At 35.4% G+C, this 25,917-nt stretch overlaps 1 protein-coding gene across 3 annotated transcripts in view; it reads left to right on the forward strand.

The window, feature by feature from the left end:
• NFX1 (nuclear transcription factor, X-box binding 1) overlaps nt 1-25,917 on the forward strand; it is a 67,583-nt gene that overhangs the window by 19,200 nt on the left and 22,466 nt on the right. For all 3 annotated transcript variants that reach the window (XM_056484111.1, XM_056484112.1, XM_056484113.1), the window contains exons 4-18: nt 2,798-2,875; nt 5,033-5,138; nt 10,974-11,045; nt 12,730-12,869; nt 13,807-13,906; nt 14,043-14,260; nt 14,965-15,062; nt 16,413-16,443; nt 17,603-17,685; nt 18,215-18,323; nt 20,314-20,433; nt 21,141-21,220; nt 21,548-21,778; nt 22,055-22,128; nt 24,703-24,804. In XM_056484111.1, coding sequence (XP_056340086.1) covers nt 2,798-2,875; nt 5,033-5,138; nt 10,974-11,045; nt 12,730-12,869; nt 13,807-13,906; nt 14,043-14,260; nt 14,965-15,062; nt 16,413-16,443; nt 17,603-17,685; nt 18,215-18,323; nt 20,314-20,433; nt 21,141-21,220; nt 21,548-21,778; nt 22,055-22,128; nt 24,703-24,804 — 1,642 coding nt within the window. The remainder of the gene's footprint in view (nt 1-2,797; nt 2,876-5,032; nt 5,139-10,973; nt 11,046-12,729; nt 12,870-13,806; nt 13,907-14,042; nt 14,261-14,964; nt 15,063-16,412; nt 16,444-17,602; nt 17,686-18,214; nt 18,324-20,313; nt 20,434-21,140; nt 21,221-21,547; nt 21,779-22,054; nt 22,129-24,702; nt 24,805-25,917) is intronic.

Here is a 25,917-nt window from a genome sequence, read left to right on the forward strand (position 1 = left end):
TGAAGCAATTTGTGAAGACATTAACACACATGTTCCCCATCTTTATTTCTACAGTGTAGACTATCAGCAGCACTCAGAACTAGAGAATGGATTTTTATTGTTTCTTAGAGATGTCCTGGTCAGGAGGAGGAGCTCTGCTGTGCTTCACGTTGACATCATGTGGAAAGTTTCTTTCCAATAAGGAAGCAAGCATTTTACTAACATTTTAAATTATGTCTTGAAGGAATGTGACCTTAAGGTTTCACACAGCTAAGGTCAATCTGACAAAAATACCTGCACTGCACATAAGATCTTTGTTTACATAGGGGAAATTGTTGTTTCTTGCCCCTTTCCTTCTTCTACTTTTAAAAACTGATATTTAAGTAGTGTTTAACTTGTGTCCTTAATTTGATAGGATAAAATTACTTAAATGTTTGTTCTTTTTTTGTAGAGAAGATAGTTTTACTGATATTTTCCTTTTGACTGGAAGGACTGCAGATATTTGATATTTGCAGATATTTGAGGTATTACAAGTGTCTTTTTCTGTTCTGCCCTTGGGCTCCACTTTCAAGTGTATCGGATCTGTACCAGTCCAGTACTGGCCTCTAACACAGCACTTCTAAACTTCTGAGTTTCAGTAGTCAAAATAGAAGTTACCAAAATTTTTGGTAAATAGTTTCAAGTAAGGAATCTTTTTATCATAGAAGGAATGAGAGGATAGCAATTACTAAAACAATCTCTAATAAAAGGGAATAAGGTGTCTTGATTCTGCTTAGATGACTGTCCTTTTGGTATCTTTGGGTCACTTCTGTTCATCAGAAGATTCATAAAAGTGGAATGTTCTTTCTGTAGGATTATCCTCATTCTCACTTTCTTTAATCAGGATTTGTAAGGGGTGCTTACAGGACCACTTCATACAAATGTATATGTCAGGAGTCATCCTACCATCATTCTGTACTACCGTAATTGCACCTGAATCCTGGAACAAAACTTACTACTTCTAATTTTGAAGGAGGGCAACCATGCACATGTCTTGGGAGTGAACATCCATTGATTTGCTTTGAACAAAGAAATCAGTGATGATCAAGAAGAAAATATGTCTTGCAAGGCTGTGTTTAATAGGTTCCTATTTTTGGGGACCTTCACTATAACTCTAGAGAAGCTGTTGCTTGTAGAGGACTAGGCATCCAACTCCAGGGGAGCTGTTGATAGGAGAGGTCTTCTGCTGGCCTTCTGAAGATTTTAGGGTAGACTTATCTTCACAGCTTTTGAAAACATAACATGGAATAAGATTGAAAGAAATTGTTAGTGCAGTAATTAAGTATAAAGTACCATACTATACTGTAGTCTCATAAGGCATCCTGTAGTATTTAGTGTGCTGGCTTTAGGAGCCACATGAGGTGCTTACAGTTTTGTCAGCAAACACACCCTTAGTTGTTTACTGTCTGTTTTGCCTGTAACTTTCAGCACTTCTCTTTGAGTTGCTTCTTCTGAGATCCTTCAGTTTCTAGCAGTCAAAAGAAAAAAGTCTCAGTCAGGAAATGCAGATTGGTCTTGACCATGAATATGAGAGTATATGCCTTGTGCCACTATCCTTGAGCTGCTCAGCCCATAATCATACAGATGTCTGCAGCAATCCTGGTGGCACAGTAATATGAGCCGGGATAAAGAGGGGTATGAATAGTCATGAAGTATTGAAAAGAACAGATGGGTATAAAATTTGGATTTGTAGACTGTCAAGGCAGTCTGTAATTTGGATCATTTCAGTTTGTGAAAATAATTTCCATTGTACATTATGAAGGGTAACAAGTTCAACCCTATTGAAGATGAGCCGAGGTGTGCCTCTCCTTGCACTGTAGTTCTTTTGTCATAGAGTTGCCTGTTTGCAATCCCTTCTGCTTTCATAACATGAAATGATCATGAATCTTGGTCAGATTTCTTCATAGTGAAAAGCAGCTCTAAAAATCATTTTTATTAATTTACTAGCACTGAATTGATTAAGAGAGACAGAAAGTGTTAATCAATTATTTTTCTTTTCAATACCTATACGTAGATATAAAACCATATCTCTCTTGTTTATGACCCCTTTTGTGTTTGGTAGTGCTCTCAGATTCATATTCTTAATAGCAAGATGTCCACTAAATGAAAAATCTTCATTAGTGTCACTTTTCTTCCACTTTACTATTCTTCCTATACTGCTAACCAACACCCTCCTGAAACACAGAAACAAGAAAACTTCTATTTAATAAAATAACAACTTGAAGAATAATGTCTTAGTCAAAATCTAGATATTATCAACTGTAAATAAATAAGTTACATTATTCTTGTTTATATAACACTAGTTTATTCTGGACGTGAAGCAACACTAAATTGGTCTTCTACAAAACACATGAACTCATGAGAGGATAGTGAAAACGAAAGTACAGGTGGTGCTTTGTGAGGTAATTATGTTTTCCTCACCAGTTTCCCTTTCTTAACACTTTTTTTTCTTGCAGCTTTAGATATGGTGAAGACTGTCTGTATTCTAGCTGTATGTCCTATAACAAAGCATATGATAATAGAAAAACTGGAAGTTTAAAATCTGGCTTTGCTTCATTAGAAAGTTGTAGCCTATGGAAATTAAATATCACAGCTGTGTTGATGTCAATACTGTATAAAATGTATTTTTATTAATGTATTTTCTCACCACTTCTGAATAAGTGGAAAAATTAATTTATTTGCAACTGTGGCAAGAAACAAAGTAGAAGAACTTGTTCTTGGCTTGCAGATTAGGTATTTTATTTACTTCAACTATTTTTTATCTTCTTTTAATCTACAGATGGCAATAGTGGTTGGAGATGTCCAGCTTGTCAGAATGCTTCTGTGCAAGTTCCTAAAACTTACACTTGTTTCTGTGGTGAGTTTCTCACTTGCTTTTGCAAAGAAAAACAGTTTTGTCTTTTTTATTATTTTTTGTTAATATGGATTTCAGTATTGGTGCTCGTTTGCTTACATGCCTGAAATTCAATTTTTAAAAAATTCTCTTGGTACTGGAAGGTGGCAGCACAGAGAATCATGTGTATGCCGCTTGAAAAATAAAAGGAAAATACTAAGTCCCTAGTGGTAAATATTTTCATATCATTATGCAAAAATAGTGATTTTTACAGAATAGTGATAGATTTTGGCTGGTATCTTGTGAGTGTTCCTTCTGTAGAAGTAGTGGAATAACCTGCCTGTGTTATGTCTTTCTTTGTGGCAAGATACACCAAAAAAAATACACAACTCAAGGATACAGCTACCTAAACCTTTAAATTGATTTAGTAGTTTTGTAATTTATGTTTCTCAGAGACACATAGAGCTTAAATAGGGAAGAATATTTATATACTCTGTGTAGATATGTATTTAATAAAAAAGGTAAATGGCATCAGTAACAGCCATAAATACAAAAAAAAAAAGTGAAATGAATTATGTTACTTAATTGCATAGATATGAATAAGTTTTCTTTGGAATCTTTACTTCTAAGATCTATATTGTTTTCACATAGCTTTCTTTTCCTTAAATCATAGACACCGGAAACTTTCACCTCACTTTCTAGAAAACAGTGTTCTGAAGTTGAGACAGAAACTGTCAGTAAACTTGCCCAAAAGAAGCTAGATTTGCTAAAATAGGAGAGTTTTATCTTTTTATCTAAAAAGATAAAAAGTGTCAGTGAATCAGTTAGGAACAGTGCAATGCAGTTAAGACAGTTTTTTTATGACAGTGCATGAAATCTTATGATTAGAGGGATAATAATTCAGTTATTAGGAATAATAATGCAGTCAATTAGAATGAAATTACCATGAATGAAAATTAGACCAAATGAAAATTGGACTTTTTAAGACAGGACATCTTTCTGTTAAATAGAGAAGAAATTCTCCTGAGCTAAAGACCGTTTCATGGTTTAGGAAATCTACAGTAAGAACCTTAAACTGTCTGCAGAATTATTACTCACAGAGCATCATGTAGTAACATAGGAGTTTAATCTTCTGGTGATAATTTTACATTAATGATATATAATTTGGACATCATCAGTCGCTTATGCAAAGCTATCTTCTATTTGATGCAAATTACTGACTATGTGCTGAGTGTGGTTAAGTGTGATTTTTTTTTTTTGCCTTTCACCCATGAGGAAATTTTTAGTTTATTTTTCTTCTGAAGCTTCAGATTTTTGTGACTTTGCTGGGTATTCAATTAGTTTAATTGGAACTCAGGTGAATAAATATTATCTGTAATACTTATTAATATTTTCCTAGCTTAATGCTGTATAATATGCAAAGATATATTAAAAAATTAAAATTACGTAACTTTGTCACCAAAAATACATTTTCTTTCTGCTTTTGATTGTCACAACTCAAATTTGTAACATTGGCTCAGTCGCTTCACTGTTAATTTAATTCCTCTTTTGCAGAAAGCCAAGGGAGTGTTAATGATGGCAATTAACCCTGATGACCATCTCCTGCACTTAGAGCTATTAGAGATTTGATGACAGTATCTCAGATTAATAAAAATGCGGTTTAGTGCTTATCTGAAATACAGAATACTTGAAGCTAACATACTTCTTGTTTAAGACTTCTGCTTCATTCATCAAAATTCATCAATCTTTAATATTTTGATTAATGTAGAGCCTGCTTCTTTTTATAGAAGTGACTCATAATTTGCCTATTAATTTAATTCCCAATTCCCCATCACCATACCAGTAGAGCTTACTTTCTGGGATTGCTGTCTTTTTACTTCGTTGTTTTTTTTTTACCTTCCTGCTGCGTTGAGACAGCAAGGGACTTTCACCCTTCAGTTTTCTTAGCTACTGTGTAGCCTGACCAGCTACAGGGGTCTTTTGGTTTTCAGTGGTACATTCTTTTAAAGAAGTTGTCTGTGTATCAGTACAGAAAAACATAAACATTTGTGCAATTTTTTTGTCAAAGAAGACTACTTGCCAGTATTTAAAATAACACTTGTCTCTTTGGTATGATGTTTTTCACAAGTGAAGTCTGGTATTCAAAGCAATAAATATCTTTTTGTGTTTGCCATGGTTTAGGTAAGGTGCAAAATCCTGAATGGAATAGAAATGAGATCCCACATAGCTGTGGGGAACTTTGTGGAAAGAAGAGGCAGGGTTTGGACTGTCCACATCTTTGCAACATGTAAGTAAATGTTTATCATACAAACATTGAAATGATTGAGAGAAAATTTCTGAAGACTGTATTTGCTTATTTTTTGTCTCCAGGATATGCTTAGAGATTTAAAACCTGTAGAGGTTTGTTGTTCAGCTGAAACCTGAAAGAAATGAAAAGCCTGAAAGCTATTTGTGTTGGTATGTCTAAAGTGAGTTTATATGAGAGCATGAACAGGGGGTCTACAATAGTTGTAGCAACATTTCTATCATGTTTTAGGAACTGAACCAGATATCTGACTTGGTCTCAAGAATTTTCATTGAAGTAGTGAAATAATAGTACCTGAAAGTAACTCTGAACATGGTCCACCAGATTTTTTTAACTGCTGTTGTTCATGTAAAAGTGTTTGAATATCTGAATTTGAAATAAGTGCTACTGTTTAAACTGAAAGACCACCTCTTTCCTTTGTTTCCTTTTCTTTTTTTTTTTTTTTTTTTTTTTTGGCTTGCAAACTGTTGAGGATAAAAGGGCATTTTTATTTTTTTATTTGTTGAGACCATCAGGTAGTTTAACCAGAATCTCTCATGGAGATTTTAGCCAGTTTATATAAGTCGTATTGGTTTTGCTAACATTTTATTAGTATAATTCATTGAAGAGAGGCGAAGGAGGTCTCTGTTCAATTTTGGATGTTTTACATTAGTTTTTTTTTAGTGGTGTAGTAGCATTGCTAAGATTAACACCATTATATGATCTTTTTCAATGTATAGATATGCTTGTTAGTCAGAAACAAATGATAGGTTGTTCCTATTGTATCTAGCTTCAATTTCCATGGAAGTTGGTCCTTAACATCTGTTCATATTTCTGGTTTTAGAAATTTGTGATAGAAGCAGTTGTTTCTGCTCTTGATACACAGTCAAAAACTTCAAATAGATTGTCTTCTGACACTTTTTTCAAGATTTGCTAAAGCTTGAGACTTTCCTAGAACTTTACTCTTAACTTTGCATTTAATATGTTCTGTTTAAAATATATTTCAGCATTTTATTGAATGTCAGGATAATTCTTTAATACTTCTTTCCTGTACATGAAAACGTTCTATTAGATTTCTTTTCAATATTAGATTTCATTTGTATTTATGCATTATGTATTTATGCACACAGACTTGCATTTTATTTCATTTAAGTGTCTTAGCTGTTTGCTTGATTTATAGAATGGTGCTAGATCAGATAAATTTTTAGACTACACTTGATGTAGCTGATACCCTGAACAGAGCACTGATTTTCTTGGAGACCAGCTGCAGGCCTCCACCTCAGGAGAGGCTTGTGTTTATGGACATATCTTTTGCCCAGTCAGAAATAAGCAGGCTTATTAACCGCTTTGAGAACTACCTGTCTGCAGTTTGTTGCCTGACAAACTTTCTTGTAGGGCCTGGAAGCAGATGTTCTTCTCTTCTTTCCTGTCCTGGTCTACAGCAGAGGCTCAGTCTTTGGAGTTCTTTTCTGGGAGTTCTTCTTGAAGAGTAGTGACAATATTGTGACATTGGGGGTGCTACAAATTCTTAATCTCTGAAAGTCTGATCTGCATAAAAGCTGTGAAAATTGTGTTCAAATTTGTGACCAGTTAGAGCATATTTTAAAATGTTATCTATTCAGCTTTATGTTTCACTTCAATAAAACTGTGATGAGATCATCCAGTCCTGGAGTTAAGGCAACAATAGGCATGCAGATCAAGATAATGGATGCTCTTGACACTCTCTAACTTATGATAGTGAAGTGGGAGGGAATGAACTTGCAACATCAGTGTTACCCACTTTTGGACATTCCTCAGTATGTTTTGGGCACTTCTTTTTCTCATACGGGAATCTTCGGTATCTGTGAGGACACAGGCTGCCATCATCTGCTGTATCAAAAAGCAAGTAGAAACTTGGTTACCTCTTGCTGTATCAGTGGTGGAGTTAGAGATGCACAGCTCTATTATTTGAATGTAGGTGATAAGTCTGGATCATGATCTATGTTTGTGCAGAGATTTTCCTCAGGAGAGTGCTCAACGTTAGATGTTGCCATCTGAGGCAGGATTCTATTTCATAATTCCTGCTTAAGTTTAGATGGTGTCAGAACTTTTTCTTGCAAGCATTTATTTCTTTGGATTGTGGATTTGCTGTGTGCCATTTCCCCCTCCTCCCACATGTTGCCATAAGGTGATAAGGTTTGAATCAGAACTGTCATTCTGTTTGCAGATATCTTAAAAGCTGTTTTGTTTCTCCTTTTCAACACTACACCCCATTTTGGTAAAAATGAGTAAAGGTAATTTACACTGGTGTTCTGCCAATTGACCATTTAAAGGACACAGACAGCAATGGAAAGAATGATCTTTTTTTACAATGAATATTAAGGTAATACAAAAGTAAAATTATGCATTCAGTTAAACCATGTGCTTGGCTTTAGCAGCAAGCAAAAATAAGCAAGGTAATGCACCTAGTCATTACTATATGAGAGAAAGGATAGTGATTGAGAAAGATACATCAGCAGTTGCCTACATACTTTACCATCATCCAGAGTCCGCAGTCACTGAGAAGTCCTCTTTCACAGTGGGGACCTGGAGAACCCTTCCCTGCAATTCAGAAAATTCCTACATGGTGAGTCCACCTGAGGTCTCCAAATTGGCCCCAAAGGTGGGTCCAGCTTTTATAGGCCCAAATCAATAAGTCAAAGTGACTTGATTATATTTTTAGCCCAGAAACACCTGAATCTGATGGCATACTTCCTGGCCAGCCAGGGCCAGGGCTTGGACAGAGCCAAGGCCTTGGCTGGGAGGATTTTCCCCTAAAATACCCTACAAGCAAGCCTCTATTCCTGTCAGTTGGGAAAATTTCTTAAAATGATACATTTCTTGCAGATAGTTGCACAAGGTTATGTGACAGTTTCTAAAGCAGGCAGTTTGGTGTTAAACAGTGAGCATAAGATCCCGGTCATCTGTTTTTAGCTAAATAAAGCTGATAGTGTTAGTCACACAGTGCTTGGGATCCAACTGGTAAGTCAGTTTGGCTTAGGCCTGCTGCTCAGGCCTGAGCACATCAACTGGTTTAGTAATAAAACTAATTTACTCAGACTTGGTGAAATGGTAACCATTTATATAGACAGATGATTTGGCTGTTTAGGAGCAGGCAAGCAGCTGTTTGAAAGGGGAATGCTTTGCAGACCTTTTGCTAGTGTCATGCTATGGCATGCATAGCACTTCTCAAGGTGAGTTCTCTTCACATTTTTAGTTTAAAAACACTGAAATTGATTTTGCGGTGTTAGGTTCTACATCAAAGAAACATCTAACTTAATCTTCAATAAAATGTTCCTGATAATAAAGTTCTCCTGCCAACTGGAACTATGTAGAGCCTTGAGAGCATTTGAAAAAGGTCTTACAAAGGCAGTAAATGAAATTTTCTCTCTGTTAATTTAAATTTTTGTAGCTGGAATTCCTTCATAGGTCTTTGGTGCTGTAACCTTTTCTACAGCAGTAGAAGTCTCTTTTTTGCTCAGTTACAGTATCTAGTATTTTCACTGTCAGGCAAATGGAAGTTTAATTTTTCCTCTGTCTAGATGTATCTATCTTCACAGCTTTCCTTACTTGCTGGTTCACTAGAGCAGCAGCAGTAAATTGCAAAATTATCCTCCATGCTTATGATAGATAATGAAATTTCAGTTAAAAAAACCTCTGCATTCACCAACCAGAAGTTAATACTGAAGTCTTCAGCCTGTCTTTTTGAGTTTAGTCTGCAACACTGTCATTTAAATTAGCTCTTTGCTTAATCCCCTGAACCAGGGTTAAGACTCTAAAGGTATCACCCATCTTTATCATCTAAGGTGCATTTTCTGCACTTTCTGTGCATGTCTCTGTGCTGAATGAAATTTGAATTTCAATCTTAATTGTTGTTGTATGGATCAAGTATATTCCAGAACTGTAGCCATACTGTAGCTTCTGCCTAAACTAAATTGTACCAGAGACTTCTGCATGTGTATCTGTAGAGATGTATAAAGAATAATTATTTCAAAAGTCAGAAGTCTGATTTAAAAAAATTAGTTTTTGCATTACTAGAATTTTTTTGTTCATATTAACAAAAGGTCAGAAAACTGTCTCAGGCACATCATCAGAACTGAGATATCTGAAAATTAATTGTGTGATACTGTTCTAACAAAAGGAATCCTGCTATAAGACTGCAGCCTACTATTACTGGTGCTTACAGTTTTAAAGCATTTGTGATCAGTATGAATTGCTATTGTATGATACAGTATCATCAGAACTTGTGCCAGGAGTGGGGCTATGGAAGAAGTCTTAACATTGCTTGTATATGAGAGTGTTGAGAGAAATAATACACCAGGTAAAAAGCTTAACATGGCAAGATTAATGAAGATGATACACCTTCTTACCTTTCCAAGTTATGATCTAGATCATAGTATTTTGAATTTATATCTACTTTAGTCTGATTCCTAAGTTCATAAGTTGGCATCTAGGTGAATATAGGCTAGAATTCTACATGGATCTGTGAGAAATTAAGTCAAGACAGTGAAATATATGGTGCAGTCATTTTACAAGAGGTGTTCTTGTAAGATAGATACTTTTTCTCCCTTTCCTTGTGCCTACTCTGGTGCTTTTTCAACACTTCACTGTGTCATAAACCTGACCTATCAAAAGACAGAGGGTTGTGATTGTTTTGGTTGGTTGTTTTCTGGATTTGCTTTGTGATGGGGGACTTTTCATTGTTTTGAATTGGTTTATTGTGTAATTGCTTGGCTTTGCCAGTTAGAAGTGGCATAGGTTGAGTGATAGATTGGGCCTTATTGTCAACTGGGAGGAGTGGTAGAGGAAGAAAGGAAGCCAGACCACTCTTGACAAGCTGGAGGCATGACTCAACTATATTGTGTATGACTGTAGTAACTGGTGTACTAATTAGTGTTTATATAGTTACTGTTCTTGAGGAATTTAGTAGTTACCATGTAGGTGGGTAGTCTGTGTTTATGGGTTTTCTGCTGTTTCTGGGTTTTATCTTTTTCTTTTGGCTAGGATGTCTGTGCTGGCCAGTCCTGGCCATAATAGTTGCTCCAGATGAGAGCTGCTGTTTTTGCAAATGAAGGGAACTGGGAGCTGGCTAAGAAAGAGTACAGACAAGATAGTTAAGTATAATTTACAAACCTGAGCTTGTCTATATGCAGCTAAGGTCTTACATGCAGATAGGGAGCATCTAGTGTTCAGCAATGTTTCTTGAAGGCAAGGTCTGATATGTAAAGGATTGGCATTGATGTCAGTCACAGGAAATTGCCCTTGATAGTAGGAAAAAACCTGAGGCAGAATTGCTGAGTCTCCCATGTGTTACAGAAGATGAGCAACACCTCTTACTGGTGGCACTAGAAGTGCTGAGTTCTGAGATAAAACCACCAGCTAAAAAGAAATGGTTAGAGAAGTTTTCATCTCTGTTGTGTTTAAGATCACTGAAGAAATAAATATATTAATAGTTTGGACAAAAGATGGTTGTTTTGGGTGTTATCAATGATGAACACAGTTGAGTTGATACATGTTTCCTGGTGAAATTAAAAATGTCAAATGTGTCAGTAGCAGAGTTGATTTGTTAGTAGTACTGTTGATTTGACAGCAGCAGGAATACAGTTTTTCCTTCAACATTACTGGCCTTTGAGACTGATACAATTCTAATAATCAAATATTTTTTTTCTTGTGTTAGGACTGCTTTCACACCCTTCGGGAGTGAGTGTGAGAGTCCTGTGTGATGTTCTGATAATGCAATGATGTTGGGTCTTGGTGGATTGTGTCTCTGGGAGTGTAATAAAGCTAAAGTTAATTTTGCTTTTTTGACTTACTTCCAAGTCTGTGCCACCCAGGACCTTGCCCTTCGTGCCCAGCCTTTGTGACAAAAACATGTGAATGTGGACAAACAAGGTAAGAATACTTCTATGCAAACAAAAGTTTAGTTATTATAAACAAACAAAAGAACAGTTTAAAGTTTTATATGCTATTTTTTTTTCTTTCTATTAATTTATTAAAAATATGCTGAAAAAGGTTTAATCTGAGCTGTATCTTTTATTTGTGGTTTAAATTATTTGGAGAATTTTTATTTTGAAAAAGTGCAGTTACTTTAAATTTTTCAAGAAAGAAAAAATGACAAGAGACTTGTCAATTTATGATACATGTACCTGAATTGTCTGAGCAGTCAGTGGGTTGATTTGATTTTGAAATCCCGTACTGGTATTTATTAATTTTATTTGCTAGAAGACTCAAAGAATTTAGTAGAAAAAGGTTCTCATCTTTTCTATCTGAATGAAACGAGGTCTTTAATTACTTAATTTCAAAAATAACAATTTCAAAAATAACATGCTTTTCTCAGAAACTGTGCAGAGAAGTCTATAGTGTATTCCAGACTTGAAAGTGATCTTTCCTGGCATGTCTGGTGCATATAGTGTCATTGCCAATAGCAGTATGGTACTGCTTATACTATGTGTGGTCTCTCATCATCAGTTGGCCTGAGTCTTTAGAATCCATTTTTGTGGTTATCTAGAACTGATTCTATGTAATAAATTGTTTGCCTGAGCTTTTTTACAGAACCAAAACAAATATTTCACTGTTAGCATTCTTGCTCTGGGAAAAAGTTTTTTTCAGATTTTTACAATTATTTCTCAGAGTTTGAATCTAATACTACACAATCTTAATTTTTTAGAAATTAATTTCTGAATTTCTGTGGCAGTATTTGTAGATAAAAGCACCTTGTCTTCAGTAGAAAAATGGATTGCTTGTAGATTACTGAATTTAATCTTCCATAGTAATATTACCTCCCTTTATTGCTTAGGGGTGTTGCCTTTTTTTGTTTGGGTTTTGTTCATTTTGGTGTTGTTTTTCTGCCTTCTTTCATTTTAAAGTTTAATAGATGCAACAACTTCATTTTATTTTTTTTCCCAGATGTCAGTTACTCCACTAGATTGCTGATTTTGTAATAGTACTTTGATAGTTAAAACCTGCTTCAAAAGTAGCATTTCATATGTACTGTATAAGCATCCATGGTGTATGGCATGGCATCACCAACTTTAGGATGTTTTAAAATTACTATTTCGAGTACACCTTTTACAGCCATTGTATGGGCCATCCAGAGTTGAAGAAAATAGGAGAGTTGATTTTGTCCATTTTTTGACAATTTAATTAAAAACTCAATTGTTTTCATAGACATCTGACCTACTGTTAAGGCCCATATCCCTATCTTCATTGCATTCAATGGATTTAGGATGTTTAAATCTTCAGAAACATGTCTGTATTGGAAATACCTGCTTTTCTGACAATACATACATGAGTTCATACATTAGGTTCAAGTTTTAGTGTCACCTTGAGTTGTTTTCTCCTGTTTTCTTCAAAAAAAATTCTGTAGACTAACTACTGTGATAGGTGCTTTACTCTAGTGAGGTGGAAGAGAGGAAGCAAGGAAAAAACTAGGGGTGTTATTTCCTAAAAACTTTCGTTAATAAATTATGCTGCCATTAGATGATTCTGGCATTTTACTGAAAATGCATTTCCCTTTTTATTAAATACTGTATAGATGTTAAGGTAGCTGACAGGCTATGGTGTCATTTCTTTACAGTCATTCAGTTCGCTGTGGCCAGTCAACAAAAATCCATTGTTCTAATGTGTGTGGAAATACTTTAAACTGTGGAAAGCACAGCTGTACTCAAGTGTGCCATGCAGGAAAATGTTCACCTTGCCAGTTAACAGTACAGCAAGGTAAGTACTGAAATGCTTTGCAGATATCCACCCTGTACAATTAAAACAAGAGGGTGGAAAGGATCAGTACCAAGAGGCAAGTGCCAGTTTTTATTTAACACAACCAAAATCTGTTGTTGGAATCCTGCCATAATGATTAGACTGTTGGAGCATGTGCCTTATTAGGACAGGCTGGTGATACTGGACTTCCTTAGCTTGAGAGGGCTGAGTAGTGGCCTTTCAGTAGCTATTAAGTGAGTTAAGAAGACAGGGGCAGGCTATGCATGTGTGGAGGATGAGAGACAATGAGCTTAAATTCCTTGTAACCAGCTGTAAGGGAAACCTCTTTTATTGGAATTTTCAAAACCAACTGAATAAAATACTTGAATAATGCGGTCTGATCTCATTTGCTGACTGCTTTTGGTAAGGGTTTGGACTAACTAATCCTTTCGTACCTGAATTGTCCTCTGATCCTACAGAATCTTTTACTATAATTACAAGAATTAATTAGACAGTACATGGAAAAAAAACAGAAAAAAGTATAGGAAAGCACATTTCAACAAACTTCTCATAATTTCTATTAAAAGTTTTCTAAACTTAGTCTTTAATGGAAATTAAATTGACTGAGTATGTATGCCAGTATAAAATAACTTTATAGAATAGTTTATACAGAAAATCACAATTTAATTTTCTCAACTATTAAGGTAATTATTAACTTGTTATGTAGACTGCTTTACTAAATAAACTTTTTGTGCACATAATATTTTATTAATAAGAATAGTGATGGAGTTCCAGCTTCTGTAGGTCAAAAAACTTCCATTGATGAAATAGATCTAAAGAGGAGCAACTTGTTCTATCCTTCTAACATTTTTTTTTTTGCCTTTTTGTATTTGCTAGAAGTGTTTTGTCACTGATATTCTCTTGTGTTGTTTTCTTATGGAACATTGCTTTCTTTCAGTGTGTTACTGTGGAAGCAACTTCAAAGAAGTATTGTGTGGGTCAAAGGAAGAATTCTCTGATGGTTTTGGGAGTTTCTCATGTCAGAATATATGTGGCAAGTAAGATCACTATAACTTAGGCTATTATAAAGAAAAAGATCATTTATTCACAATGACTTATTGCGATACTCTTAGATAATTCCCCTTTTAATTTTTTTGTGTTTTCTATTTTGTTTCTTTGATTTTTTTATTCCAGAAAATTAAATTGTGGGAGGCACAACTGTAAGCAAGTATGCCATCCTCAGCCTTGCCAACTCTGTCCACGACTTCCACAAGTTGTATATCGTTGTCCCTGTGGTCAGACTCCTCTCAGCAAGTTACTGGAACTAGGATGTGTTGAACGTAAAATTTGCACAGATCCTATCCCATCGTGTGGAAAAACATGTGGCAAACCTCTTTCTTGTGGTAGCTATGGTAATTAGAAATTTCAGTATCAGAGTATTCAGAGTATCTCATAGTGTCACCGAAAGTCAGGTGAATAGAACTCCTTGACAGGATGCAGCATTAAGAAGCAGGCATTCTTTATTGTGGCACCAGCTGCAGGGTGGATAACTTCAGCTAGTGTGCATTCCAGTTCTCTGCAAGCTTACCTTAATTACATACATATGCTTCACAATTCACAGAATTCTCACACATACTACAATTGCTCATTACCTTAAAACTCTCCTCCTGGCTCAGTCTTTTTATGATCTCATTTTGGCTGTGGTTGCATTCCTAAGCCAGATGTACTCACTCCCCCAATCCCTTTATCTTCCCTCTGTCCTTGCTCTGGAAGCAGGGCACACCTGTTTTTTTGTTAAAAGTACACAGACACAGTCTTTGTTCTTAGATTAACCCTTTGATGTCAATAGCTTTGAAAACAGAACAAAAAGTGGTCTTTAAATCTTTAATGTCAAGAAATAAGTATTTCACGATTTTGAGTTTTAACCAAAGTTATTGTAAAAACCACTGCAGAGCCTGCAGTCTGGATGTACGTTCATAATAATGCTTCAAAATAAGGAAATAAAACCCAGCTGTGCATAAGCTTAGTATCATTGACCAGTAATGCTCATAATAAATATGAAGTTCCACGTCATAGATTTTTAGAATTCTTAATATGTGTATTTTCATTTTGCTAGAGTTTGTTCATACGTGTGAAAGCCTTTGCCACGAAGGAGACTGTAAACCATGCTCTCACACATCGAATATTTATTGTAGATGTGGCTTCAAAAAAAAGGTGAGTGTGTAAGCACAGAAACAGGTAATCTTTTAAACTGCTTTTTAAACTCTGGAGAAAAAGGAGCTGAAGAAGCATAAAGAAGTTTGTGTTCCTTAGTTGCAAGAGCCGATGTTGTATACTAACTGATAGATGGTATCTAATTTATACTGTGAAGTGGTAACATGCTTTTTACTATTAAGGCATTTTTAAAAATATTTTGGCAGAGTTTGAACAGAGTTCTATTAGTGTAAGCATTCTGCAAAATCCTATATTCTGGAGTATTTTTTGTACCATGAGGAATTGGTAGTGTTGCCAAGAGTAAACTGAGAGAAGAAAGGCAGCCTAATTAAAACTTTATAGTAATAGCTTGTAGTCTCCATGTAGAAGTTTTTGTAGAGACTATGTTGTTACTGATTCCTGTTCTTTGTACAATTATACAGTCATCCTGTTATTTAGTAATTATTATATTTTTAAACTATGCTACTTTCTGTAATCATAGCTTTGAAATTTTTGGTTACTGTCACAGAAGCTTTGATGACTTTTCTAACCTGTTATATATATCATCTGCAAGTAGAGGTAGCTCTGGAGTATATAAGTCTGTAGGTGCATTGAAATGACTGAGATTTTGCTAGAGGTTGGAACATTTTTCTCCTACAAGTTTGATGAAGGTAGTTACGGGGTAGAAGGCTTTAGATTGCATTTTGAATCCTGAAATAAAGTAGTGAGGTTTTAAGTTTAGTTTATGAAGTTTGTCACACGCCAGGATGATGCTGCTTTAAAAAGAGTGAACTACAGTGATAATTTAAGTCAATTATGAAAAATGTGATACTCAGAAGTGACAGCTTAGGATATAAAGCTGTGGTGAATGGTTCAAATGTCAACAACCTTACTTTCATCCACCACATTTTATTTTCATGTTGAGGTCTTTAGGTGTAACTTTGTAGATTATAACATTTGGCTTCCTTTCTTCTGTCAGACTCACGTTTTTGGGAAAATTGGTCAAAGCACAAATTTGTGTACTCTTGTCAGTATTCTCTAGGAGAGCTCTTTCGGTTTCCATTACGCAGATTTCTGATTTCTTGGGACAAGCCTGATTCTCTCAGTTTACAGTGACACATAATTCTGCTGAATTAAGTGGAGAATACAAAACTACATTTTTTTTAAATTGGTATTGAATCTTTAAGGAACAAATATGGTATTAAAAGATTTGAGGATTTTTTTCCCTGTTTTTATTTCACTTTTGTATACAGATGTGTTATACACATGAAAACTGAATGTGCTTCTTTCATGTGACCAAGTGTTTTCTAGATAAGTATGTTTCAGTTTTTAAATCTATTTTAATCTAATGGCTCCTTGTTTGTTTCCTAGGAAATCCCATGTGCTCTTCTCAGAAATAAAGGTACAAGGTTATGATACATAAGTAATGAAAAATTGTTAAAAAATTATCACAGCCCATAGTAATTTGGGATTTGATTGACCAAGTTGGCAAACAGCTGATCTGTACTGCATCTTTTATCCTCACTTCTCTGCCAAGTTGGTTATTTCTGCTGCTCTTTCATGCTATTGATCATGCTGCTGTGTTTGGGAAAAGGTTGGAAATAAGCATCTTTAGTTTTCATTCACCTTCTACGTAAGGAAAGACTTCTTCACATTTGATCTCAGAGATGTCTGTTTTGTTTTCTGCAGTTTATGTCACCTGCCATATTCAATAGGTTGCCATCCCCCTCCTACTCCCATCATCTTGTATAACTTTTGGTCAGCTTGCACAGCTCAGATTCAGTGTAACAGTTTTGCTCTGATTTTGCCTCTGGTTCTGGCGAAATACAAGCTTTGATTCTGCTTCACATTGTGTGGTGCTGATCTTTGCAGCTGGTCTTTGCATCTGACCATGGCAGAGAATTCCCATTTGATGCTTCTTGGTATTCTGGATGTAACATCTTAAAAGTCCCCTCAGTGAAATCTTTACTTGATTGACCCCTGTCTACTGAGATATTTATTTACAAAATATATAAGGAAGTAATATGTATATTTTCTAATTTGAGCTTTTGTCTATGAAGACTTTGCTCTTATGGAATCCAGAAGTGATTCCCTTTTGTTAGCTGTGTATGGTAATAAGGATGGTCTTTGCTAGCAGTAGTTTCATAAGCACATAACAGTAGTTGTTTTTAGCTGACTTTTACTGCCCCATGAATTTAAGCAGTCTTAAATTAGATGTTCATGGTACTTCAGTGTATCAGAATATCCTGTTTTCTTTGTTCTATTGTGTGGAGTTTATGGTGTGAAGGTTAAGGGGAAATAAACTAGCTTCATGTATTCTGCTTTCCAAAATCCTTTTGAATAAGGCTTTCTTCAAAGAAAGGCAAGTGCCCACGTGGGGATAATTGTGAGGGAGAAAAAAAAATTGAAAAGTTTGCTTGCTGGTTTACCCTGTGTTTTTGTCTCCTAGACCATGCCCAGCAACAGCCTTAGCAGAATACTGTGATTGCAGGTTTTATCCTTTTTGCATACACAAAACCCTAAAAGTTAGGACTTTGGGGAACTTTCTTTTTTTTTAATAGCTGCTATTACATTCATGTGTGACAAGCGATGCAACAAGAAGAGATCGTGTGGACGACACAAGTGTAATGAAGTTTGCTGTGTGGTAAGTGTATCGGTCTTTTTATAAAATTACTTGATGTGATGTGATGTGATGTGTTTGATTTTGGTTGTGATGTTAACAGTCTTTTGTTCTTTTGTATCTTTCCATTTTTATGCATCTTCATTCTCTATTAGCTGTGTGTCATGCTCAAGAAGTTTGTGTGTGTGCAGTTACTTTGCAAGTTTTATTTTATATGTATCATTATAAATGTCAAAACACATTTCAGCCTAAATGCAGTTAAATTGGTGTCAAGGTGCTTTTTGTCAATGCAGTGATTCCAGGGAGAATGGAGAGGGAAAGCATATTAATAGAAGAAGCATAAACCTTTTAGATATGTCTGTAACAGAAGTCTTGACAGAATCTTCTTTAAAAATTGTGTATCCATACAGTAATGGAAAAACTGTATAGACCTGGCCTAAGCTATTTTTGTACTATACAGTTTTATCAATCTATTATTAGAAGTAGATTGCAATGTCAAAGAGAAAAAAATAACCAATGGGGTTTATAGTTTTTCTTTTTTGTCATCTCTTAGGACACAGAACATAAGTGCTCTTTGGTTTGTGGTCGTAAACTCAACTGTGGGCTTCATAGATGTGAGGAACCCTGTCATCGGGGCAGTTGTCAAACATGCTGGCAAACAAGTGAGTTATGTGCAAAAATACATAATTGTTATTTATATCTCTGTCAGACTCAGACCAGTTAATGTGATCTGTTTCACGCTGGTGAAAAAGAGAAAGGCAGGTGATATAGTTTGTAAGAATACTGTTTACAGCTCAAAGTGTCTTAACTGCAGTAATATATGTGTCTCTTCTATATTATATGCACGTGGACATAGTCAAAGACCTCCATTTTATGGAGACCAATGTTTTATGGAAACATCCTGGAAAAGAGGAGGTGCTAGAGCTTCTGAAGCTCACTGTGCTTGAAATGGCATTGTAGTCTGTCTTAATAGCCTATGAATATGATGTGCATGTTGACTGCATCTCTCATTAGAAAAAGAAATGTTTCTGTGACCAAACATTTCTCTTGACAAAGCAGAATAGTAATCTTAATGTCTCAGAGGTCCTGTTAGTGACTTCTGGTCTAACAGAAGTTTCATTTGGCTTAAACCCCTGTGTCCTTGAAGTTTCCCATTCTGAATCTGTCCAGAGGTTAATCAAATAAGCAGTATCCTTAAAGATTTCATTCTTGCTTTCTCTGGATGCTCTTTGTTGAGATTTCAGAGGCATACATTGTATGATTCTGTATGATTCTTACCCTGTAGTTGATGGTGAGTCCTTCTCAGCACTCAGAAGGCCATTCTAAACTCTGATTCACCTGTCTAGCCAGCACTTTGCAGTTGGTTTATGTTAGCCATGGTATCAAATGCCATGGTATGGTCAGCTGTAAGTTATTTTCCTACTCATTAGATTGGATTTCTTGCCCCTGCTTTCATCTTCACTGCTGTTTTTGCTAGGAATGGTGAGGGCTGACATCAAGGTGCAATACTACATTACATACTACAATACTACATACACAGAGCACTTCTATGCCTCTCTGTGCTTCCCAGGTGCTTTACTTTTCCAGTGTAATTTCCTCAGTGCTGGTAAGTGTGGTCCCCTTCTCTGCCAGGGTCTCTTCATGCCTACACAATCTACTTCAAGACAGGAATTCATCTCTTGGGGAAAAGAAATACTGTCAACCTTAGAGACAGTGCATTAAAAAAAAAAAAAAAGGTTTCAGATACTGTATTTCTGCCCTTTGGATCAGACCTCTCTGCATTCTGTCCCCATTATCCTGATTAGTGCAAGTAAGGGATTTCTCATTACAAAATTCTTCACTTGTCATTTCTCATCAATAGCAAGCAACCAGTGTAGCTGTCTACCATTCAGGTCTTCCAAAAACCTTGGTGTCTAGTCTTTCATCTTCCTGGACTAAGGAAGATTTGTAGCTTTGAAGCATAGTGTTACAGGTTGTTTCCTGTAGTGAGGGACAACAAAGCACTACTCTTTCCCATGCTTCCTTTCCACAGGAAGTCCGTGGACATTATGAATCTTTTCTACTTTTGCTTTCTACTTCTTTCTTATAACCCATAACGATTTGTTCTCCCTAGCATTATTATTTGCTTATTATTGTAATTTAGTCTCCTTAGACAAAAATTGCAGTTCTTTTCACTGGCTGCTGTACTTCAAGATACATGGACAAATGAGTAGGATCTGGCCTGAGATTTAACTGATGGAAAAAATCATAAAAAAAAAACAGATTTGAGAAATTTCTGAACATAACAAAAAACATTGAAAGCTGGAAAAAGTTTCAGATAGGAAATTTCATATCTGTTCCTCACCATATGGGTGAGAGTTATCTGAGCAAGGGTAGAACAGCAAAGCTTTCAACTTGACAGGAGCATTTTGCTTGCTCTGGTTCAAAATATTGATGTGAAAGAACCACTCTAAAAGCAAAGCATAATTCCTAACCAAGTCATCATAGTCTAGTTTTCTTGTACAAGCCATGAAAGCTAATTTCAAATATTAGTCCTTAATATTAAAAAAATGAAGCTGGAGTAAAACACCTGCATGTTATGTAAAGATTTCTCGTAGATGAAACATGCAAATAGATATAGCCATTAGGATATATTTGACTTTTTTTTTCCAGGTTTTGACGAGTTAACGTGTTATTGTGGTGAATCTGTGATTTACCCCCCTGTTCCTTGTGGCACTCAGCCACCAGAGTGCAAAAAAACATGCACCAGGCCACATGATTGTGATCATCCAGGTAAGTCAAGCTATTCAGTTTTGATTGGGGTTTTTTTGGGTTTTGTTTTTTTCGTTGTTTGTTTGGGTTTTTTGTTTGGTTGATTTTGTGTGGTTTTCGGTGGTGGGTTTTTTTTTTTTTTTTTAAATTATTTTAATTTGGGGTTCTTTGAATTACAATGTAGAAAAGTGTACATAGGTCTATTTGAAAATACATATCCAAGGGTCTACACTTAAAAACCAACCAGCTAAAGACTTGCAATGAATACTACTACTGGTACTTCTCACTGGTAAAAGCACTGGCGTTTTCTCTTTTTAGTCACACATTAAATGCTGTATTCCAAAGATCAAGTGCTCTGTTGAAGCAGTAGGACAATCTAGGGAACAGATACTTCCTGTGTTCCTTGGAATTACGTTGGCTGATCACAAAATAAATAGCGTGGGTCAAACAGTTTCTGACAAATTTTGCCTGAGAGTTTAACTCTACTCACAAGCTAGAAGATTACCTGCTTTTTAACTTAGAGTGTGTAGAGAATATTCACCTAAACACTTGGCATCATAATTTTAAAAGAATACATTTTTCTTTAATGATGCATCATCCTTCTCATAAATTGTGTAGTTTTGAAATGCACACTCACATTTAATGTGAGTGTTTACTGTTTCCTTTTATGCATTCAACTGAAGTATGCTAATAAAACTGTTATGACTTTCATATTTCTGTGACTGCAGTGTACCATTCGTGCCATAGTGAGGAGAAATGTCCCCCCTGTACCTATCTCACTCAGAAATGGTGTATGGGCAAGCATGAAGTAAGTCTGGACAATTACTGTTTTTGAATACTAAACAATTTTTAGGACTGTAGGCTTAGATTTTTGTGTTTTCTTTGAAATGGAATATGTTTCTGGAGTTGGAGTTTAATGTGATTAAATTGGAGAAGTGTGGCTTTTATTCCATATGTGTTCAAACCAACTGCTGTGTTGGACTATAGTATAAAACAAAACTCATTCTTTGACCTAAGATTGTTTAGTATTGAGTTTCTTATGTGGACAAATGAAGGTGTGAAACATAAAAGCACTTTGAGATTTCCATTGATAATTTTTACCATTAGTTGTCATCTTCTTCCGTTCACCTTTCAGCTGCGAAGTAATATTCCTTGTCATCTCACTGACATTTCCTGTGGACTTCGCTGCAATCAGATGTTAAAATGTGGGATGCACAAATGTAAAAGAATCTGTCACAAAGGAGAATGTCTTATAGATGAAGAGTGTAAACAGCCATGTATTATTCCAAGGCTATATTGTAATCATCCATGTATGGCTCCGTGTCATCCTTCTTCACCATGCCCAACAACAGCCTGCTCTGCAAAGGTTAGATACCCAAAGAAAATTCACTGCAAGGTCACAGGTGAATTGTATAGTTTAATTATCAGCCAGTTGGAACATGTTTGTATACTGATAGCATGATATTTTTTCCGTGAACTTAAAATACTGATTTTTTAAAAATAAAACTATTTTTCACTTTTAGTTAGTCATTATTCCACTAATATAGGACTTCTAAAATGAGTAAGTTTATATCCTTCACACCCCTCCTTGGCTATAAAAAGACAAAACTTAAAAATGCTGCTCACTTGTGTGATATGGCAGGTTGATCTTCAGTGTGAATGTGGAAGAAGAAAGGAGAGTATGATTTGCTCAGAAGCATCCAATACATATCAAAGGTTGGTACAGTAATAATTCTTTCAATTCCTTACTGGACTTACTGCTTTGTAGTTTGATTAAATTGCAGACTTGACTAAATATATTTAGTTCACAAGCTTTTTCATTGCTTTTTTTGTACTTTGAGATATGGTGATTTTGGTGGGGGAGGGTTGGTATTTGCCTGAGCTTTCGTGCTAGCTGTGCTGTATTAGAACACATTTATTTTTTTCCAATGTTGTTAGTCTAACTGTGGTGGTGTGTCAAAGTTCGACTCTCCCACATGTGGAACTCTATTCTGCCCACACAGAGAAATTAGATACAGATGAATTTATCAAGTCCAGATTCAGGCTCCTGAGTATAGGTGGTTGCAGTCCATGTGTGACTTGCTGTCCAAGTTTCCAATCGTATGTGATAGAAACTAGTCAATGAAGATGAGGGATGCTGAAGGATGATTTAAAGTAATTCTGAAATAGGTAAATTTAGGCAGGAGAGCTTTGGCACCTAAATCTTAGGGCTTAATATGCAAGCTGAGCCCTACCCAACTCTATTTATAGTAACAATCTCCAGATCCTATGTTGAAACTTCCTTTTCTCTCTCATAGGAGAGATAGCAAGGAATGGACAAGGAAAAGAAGAAAAATGGGGCTTTGGAACTTTTGAAATGAATATAGCAAAACACTAGTGGTGATGATGATAATAATAATAATAAATAGTATTCTGAGGCTGTGATTGAAAGAGAGTAAAAAAAAGTTAGTCTAGAGAGTTGGTATGTGGTCAGAGTTCTGCTCTGTATCCTACTTGTTAGGTGACCAAAGTCTGAAATTCTTCCTGTCTTTCAAAGAAAGCTTCTTAATGATGGTTTTATTTGGAACTGGTATCTGAGGGCCTTTTTTTTTTAATCCTAGCCCAGCTTAGGGTATGCTGCTTGGTTTCTGCTGAACACTGTCCATATTCAAGTTCTGACAGAAAATAGCTTAGCTTAGGTACTTAATATTACCTAATGAAAACAAGGATAAAAATGTGCTAATTAGAAACAATCAAGTACAGTTTAGGCAGTACTAAGTTGAATGCAAGATACATGTACAGAAGTTTGGTATTTTTGGTATTTTCATCACTATGAATACAAATCAGATGATTACCTGAACTTTGAAATACCAGTTTAAATTGACAAATGCATGTCATTAATGATAAGTTCAAAAGATAATATACAAGTCCAGATTTTTGAAGGCTGTTATTTCTCTGCTGTTTTATAGCTCAGGCACTGCAAAAATATTCATGCAGGGAAAATGGTTCTTTGAAGCCAATGAGAGTTCTTGCATGTGTAAGGTGAATACATATATATTTATTTCTCTAATCAGAGCCCAAATCTAGAGGAAGGGAAAGAAACTGTTCTGTTTAAAGCAAGTGTTTATATCAGTTAAAATGTATTCATATGTGCTTAAAATTAGTCTTGTCATGGTAACGAGCCAGCTAAGTTTGGTACCTCCAGTAGTTCAGGTTCCTGAAAGATTATTCTGATTTTGTGGAGATAAGTTGGCCCTTTTTTTCCTACCTATCACCAAACCAAAACAACAACAAAAACCATAAACAAAAAAAATTGCAGTAAAGATCAGCAAATTAGGGGAGTATCCAAGTTTTTCCAGAGATTTTACAGAATTTATGAAACATCTTTGGGCTTTGTCAGTGAATAAATTTTGAAAGAATGCCCCAGGGTACAGGAAATACCTGTGCTGCTATATTTGTACATATGGCACAAATGGTAATGTCATATCATCTAATGTCCCATTACCTAGACTTTGGCATCAGATGATTAATATGAAGTACCTCTCAATATTTTTTTTGTTTTATGTAGTGTGATTAGCCTCCATCCTGATAGGTGGTTGGTTCTTTGAATGTGATGAAAAGCATAAACATAGAAACAAATGTATCATTTTATCCGAATGGAACAGAAGAGAGAGTTACAGAGGGTACATAGTTTCATTTTTAGGAGTTTGTTTGACAGTTACGTGGCATCTTTCCATTAAAAATTCCTTTATATTTTAGTTATACAAATTTTAACATGCAAAGGAGACTGGGAAGACTTGTTATTGAAGGGAATTAGGAATAATCTTTATTAAGAAAATAGTAATGATCTCAGTAGGCATTTTGTCCTTTCCTTGTGGATTCTGTTAACCATATTTTCCAAGCAAATTTCAAAGTACTTTATGAATTCACTTTACAGGTTTTAGTTGCACACAGTTAAGGAAGAATCAGATAAAAGGATAGTTAAAGCTATATGATCAGCTGTCATTTGTATAATTAGCAAGTGAGGAGAAAGAGTATTTGCTTTGCATAATTTCAACTTGTATAAGAAGCATGTCCATTTGTTAGTGTTGCTCCTAGTTGAGGGAGAATGAGAGTAAACTCTTGATTTGTGTAACTAGATTAGACTGCTGAAGCTTGGTGATGTAGAAATAGAGTTCCATTCTGTAATCTAATGAGAAAATGATCAATCTGTCTTGCTTCTTCCACCTAGAGGTTAAATGTGCACCCCTGTGTACCTTTTTAGAAGTTTTATATGTTGCCTCAAACGAAATCTACCATATTCTTTTTCAGAATAGCTGCTATATCTATAGCAACTAAGCTAACAGATCTACAGCTTGGGGATTCAGTGGAAATCAGTAGGCTTATTACGAAAAAAGAAATGAAGCAGGCCAGGTAAGGAGATACATGTAGTAATGTATTTGAAGCCTTTGTGTTTACCTGAAGCATAGTGACGTGTAAAATACATTAATATGGTGATAAAAATGCCTTCCTATGCAGCCTAACTCTACTTCAGCAATACTGCTATAAGAGTATTTTGCAGTTCTGTGGTGGTTCATGGTTTTGGTTTCATGTACTGTGTTTTCAGAGTTTTTTATATTCGGCCAACTCATTGGAGTTCCTCTGGATTTTTTTTCAGATTTCTAGACAGGACAACAGACTTTATCTTCTGTTTCAGCAATCCAGTGTTCCTTTCTGGATTATTGACAGGCCATATTTTCTTCTAGTCATCATCTTACTATTTACAATATTTTTGTATTACCCTTTTTAGAATTTTTCACGTTTGTATTTTAGTTTGGTTGGTGTTTTGGTGTTGTCACCCTGGCTGGCATCACAACCTGATGTTAATTTTGTGACATAAGTTTTCCTGATGTTCCTCAGGATTGAAATAGCTTGTCCTTTTCATATAATTTCTTGATGAAGTTGTCAATTTTCTCCAACATCCTTCTGTCAGAACCTTGACGTACTGAAGTCTTTGCCTTTGAAGTCCCTAATCTCTGGTTTTAGTTTATTTCTATTACCATTTCTTCTTTATTTATATTGAATTTGATTATTTCAAAGTCAGTCTATTATTGTGTAAAGTCAAAATAATGACATTTCCCATATAGTTGCTTCATGACCTCCTGTATCAGAAGGTAGTGCCAGCATACCTAAGAACTTTTGCTGTTGTGTTGTAGTCACTAACACATATCTTTCTGTGTGGACAGACACTGCCCTTTCCTTGAACAGTTGAAATTACTAGAAATGATTTTTTTTTTTGTACAAGCCTTTCCTAATATGATTATTCAAGGACTGTCGGAAGAAGTATTCTCCCTTCTCTCTTTTTGTCTACTGAATACTGGGAAAAGAAATGGTGGTACATAAAATATTTAGTCTGAAATTTCTAGTTTACTGTCAAACTTCAGTATTTTCTACATAATGTACAAATCTGCTTCATTCATTTACAATAATAGAATATTTTCTGCAGGCTGCAGGGATTTTCTTTCTTTGTTTCACTGTCTTTTCCTG

The sequence above is a fragment of the Oenanthe melanoleuca genome, chromosome 2 (genome assembly GCF_029582105.1).
Source record: "Oenanthe melanoleuca isolate GR-GAL-2019-014 chromosome 2, OMel1.0, whole genome shotgun sequence".
NCBI classification, from domain to species: Eukaryota; Metazoa; Chordata; class Aves; order Passeriformes; family Muscicapidae; genus Oenanthe; species Oenanthe melanoleuca.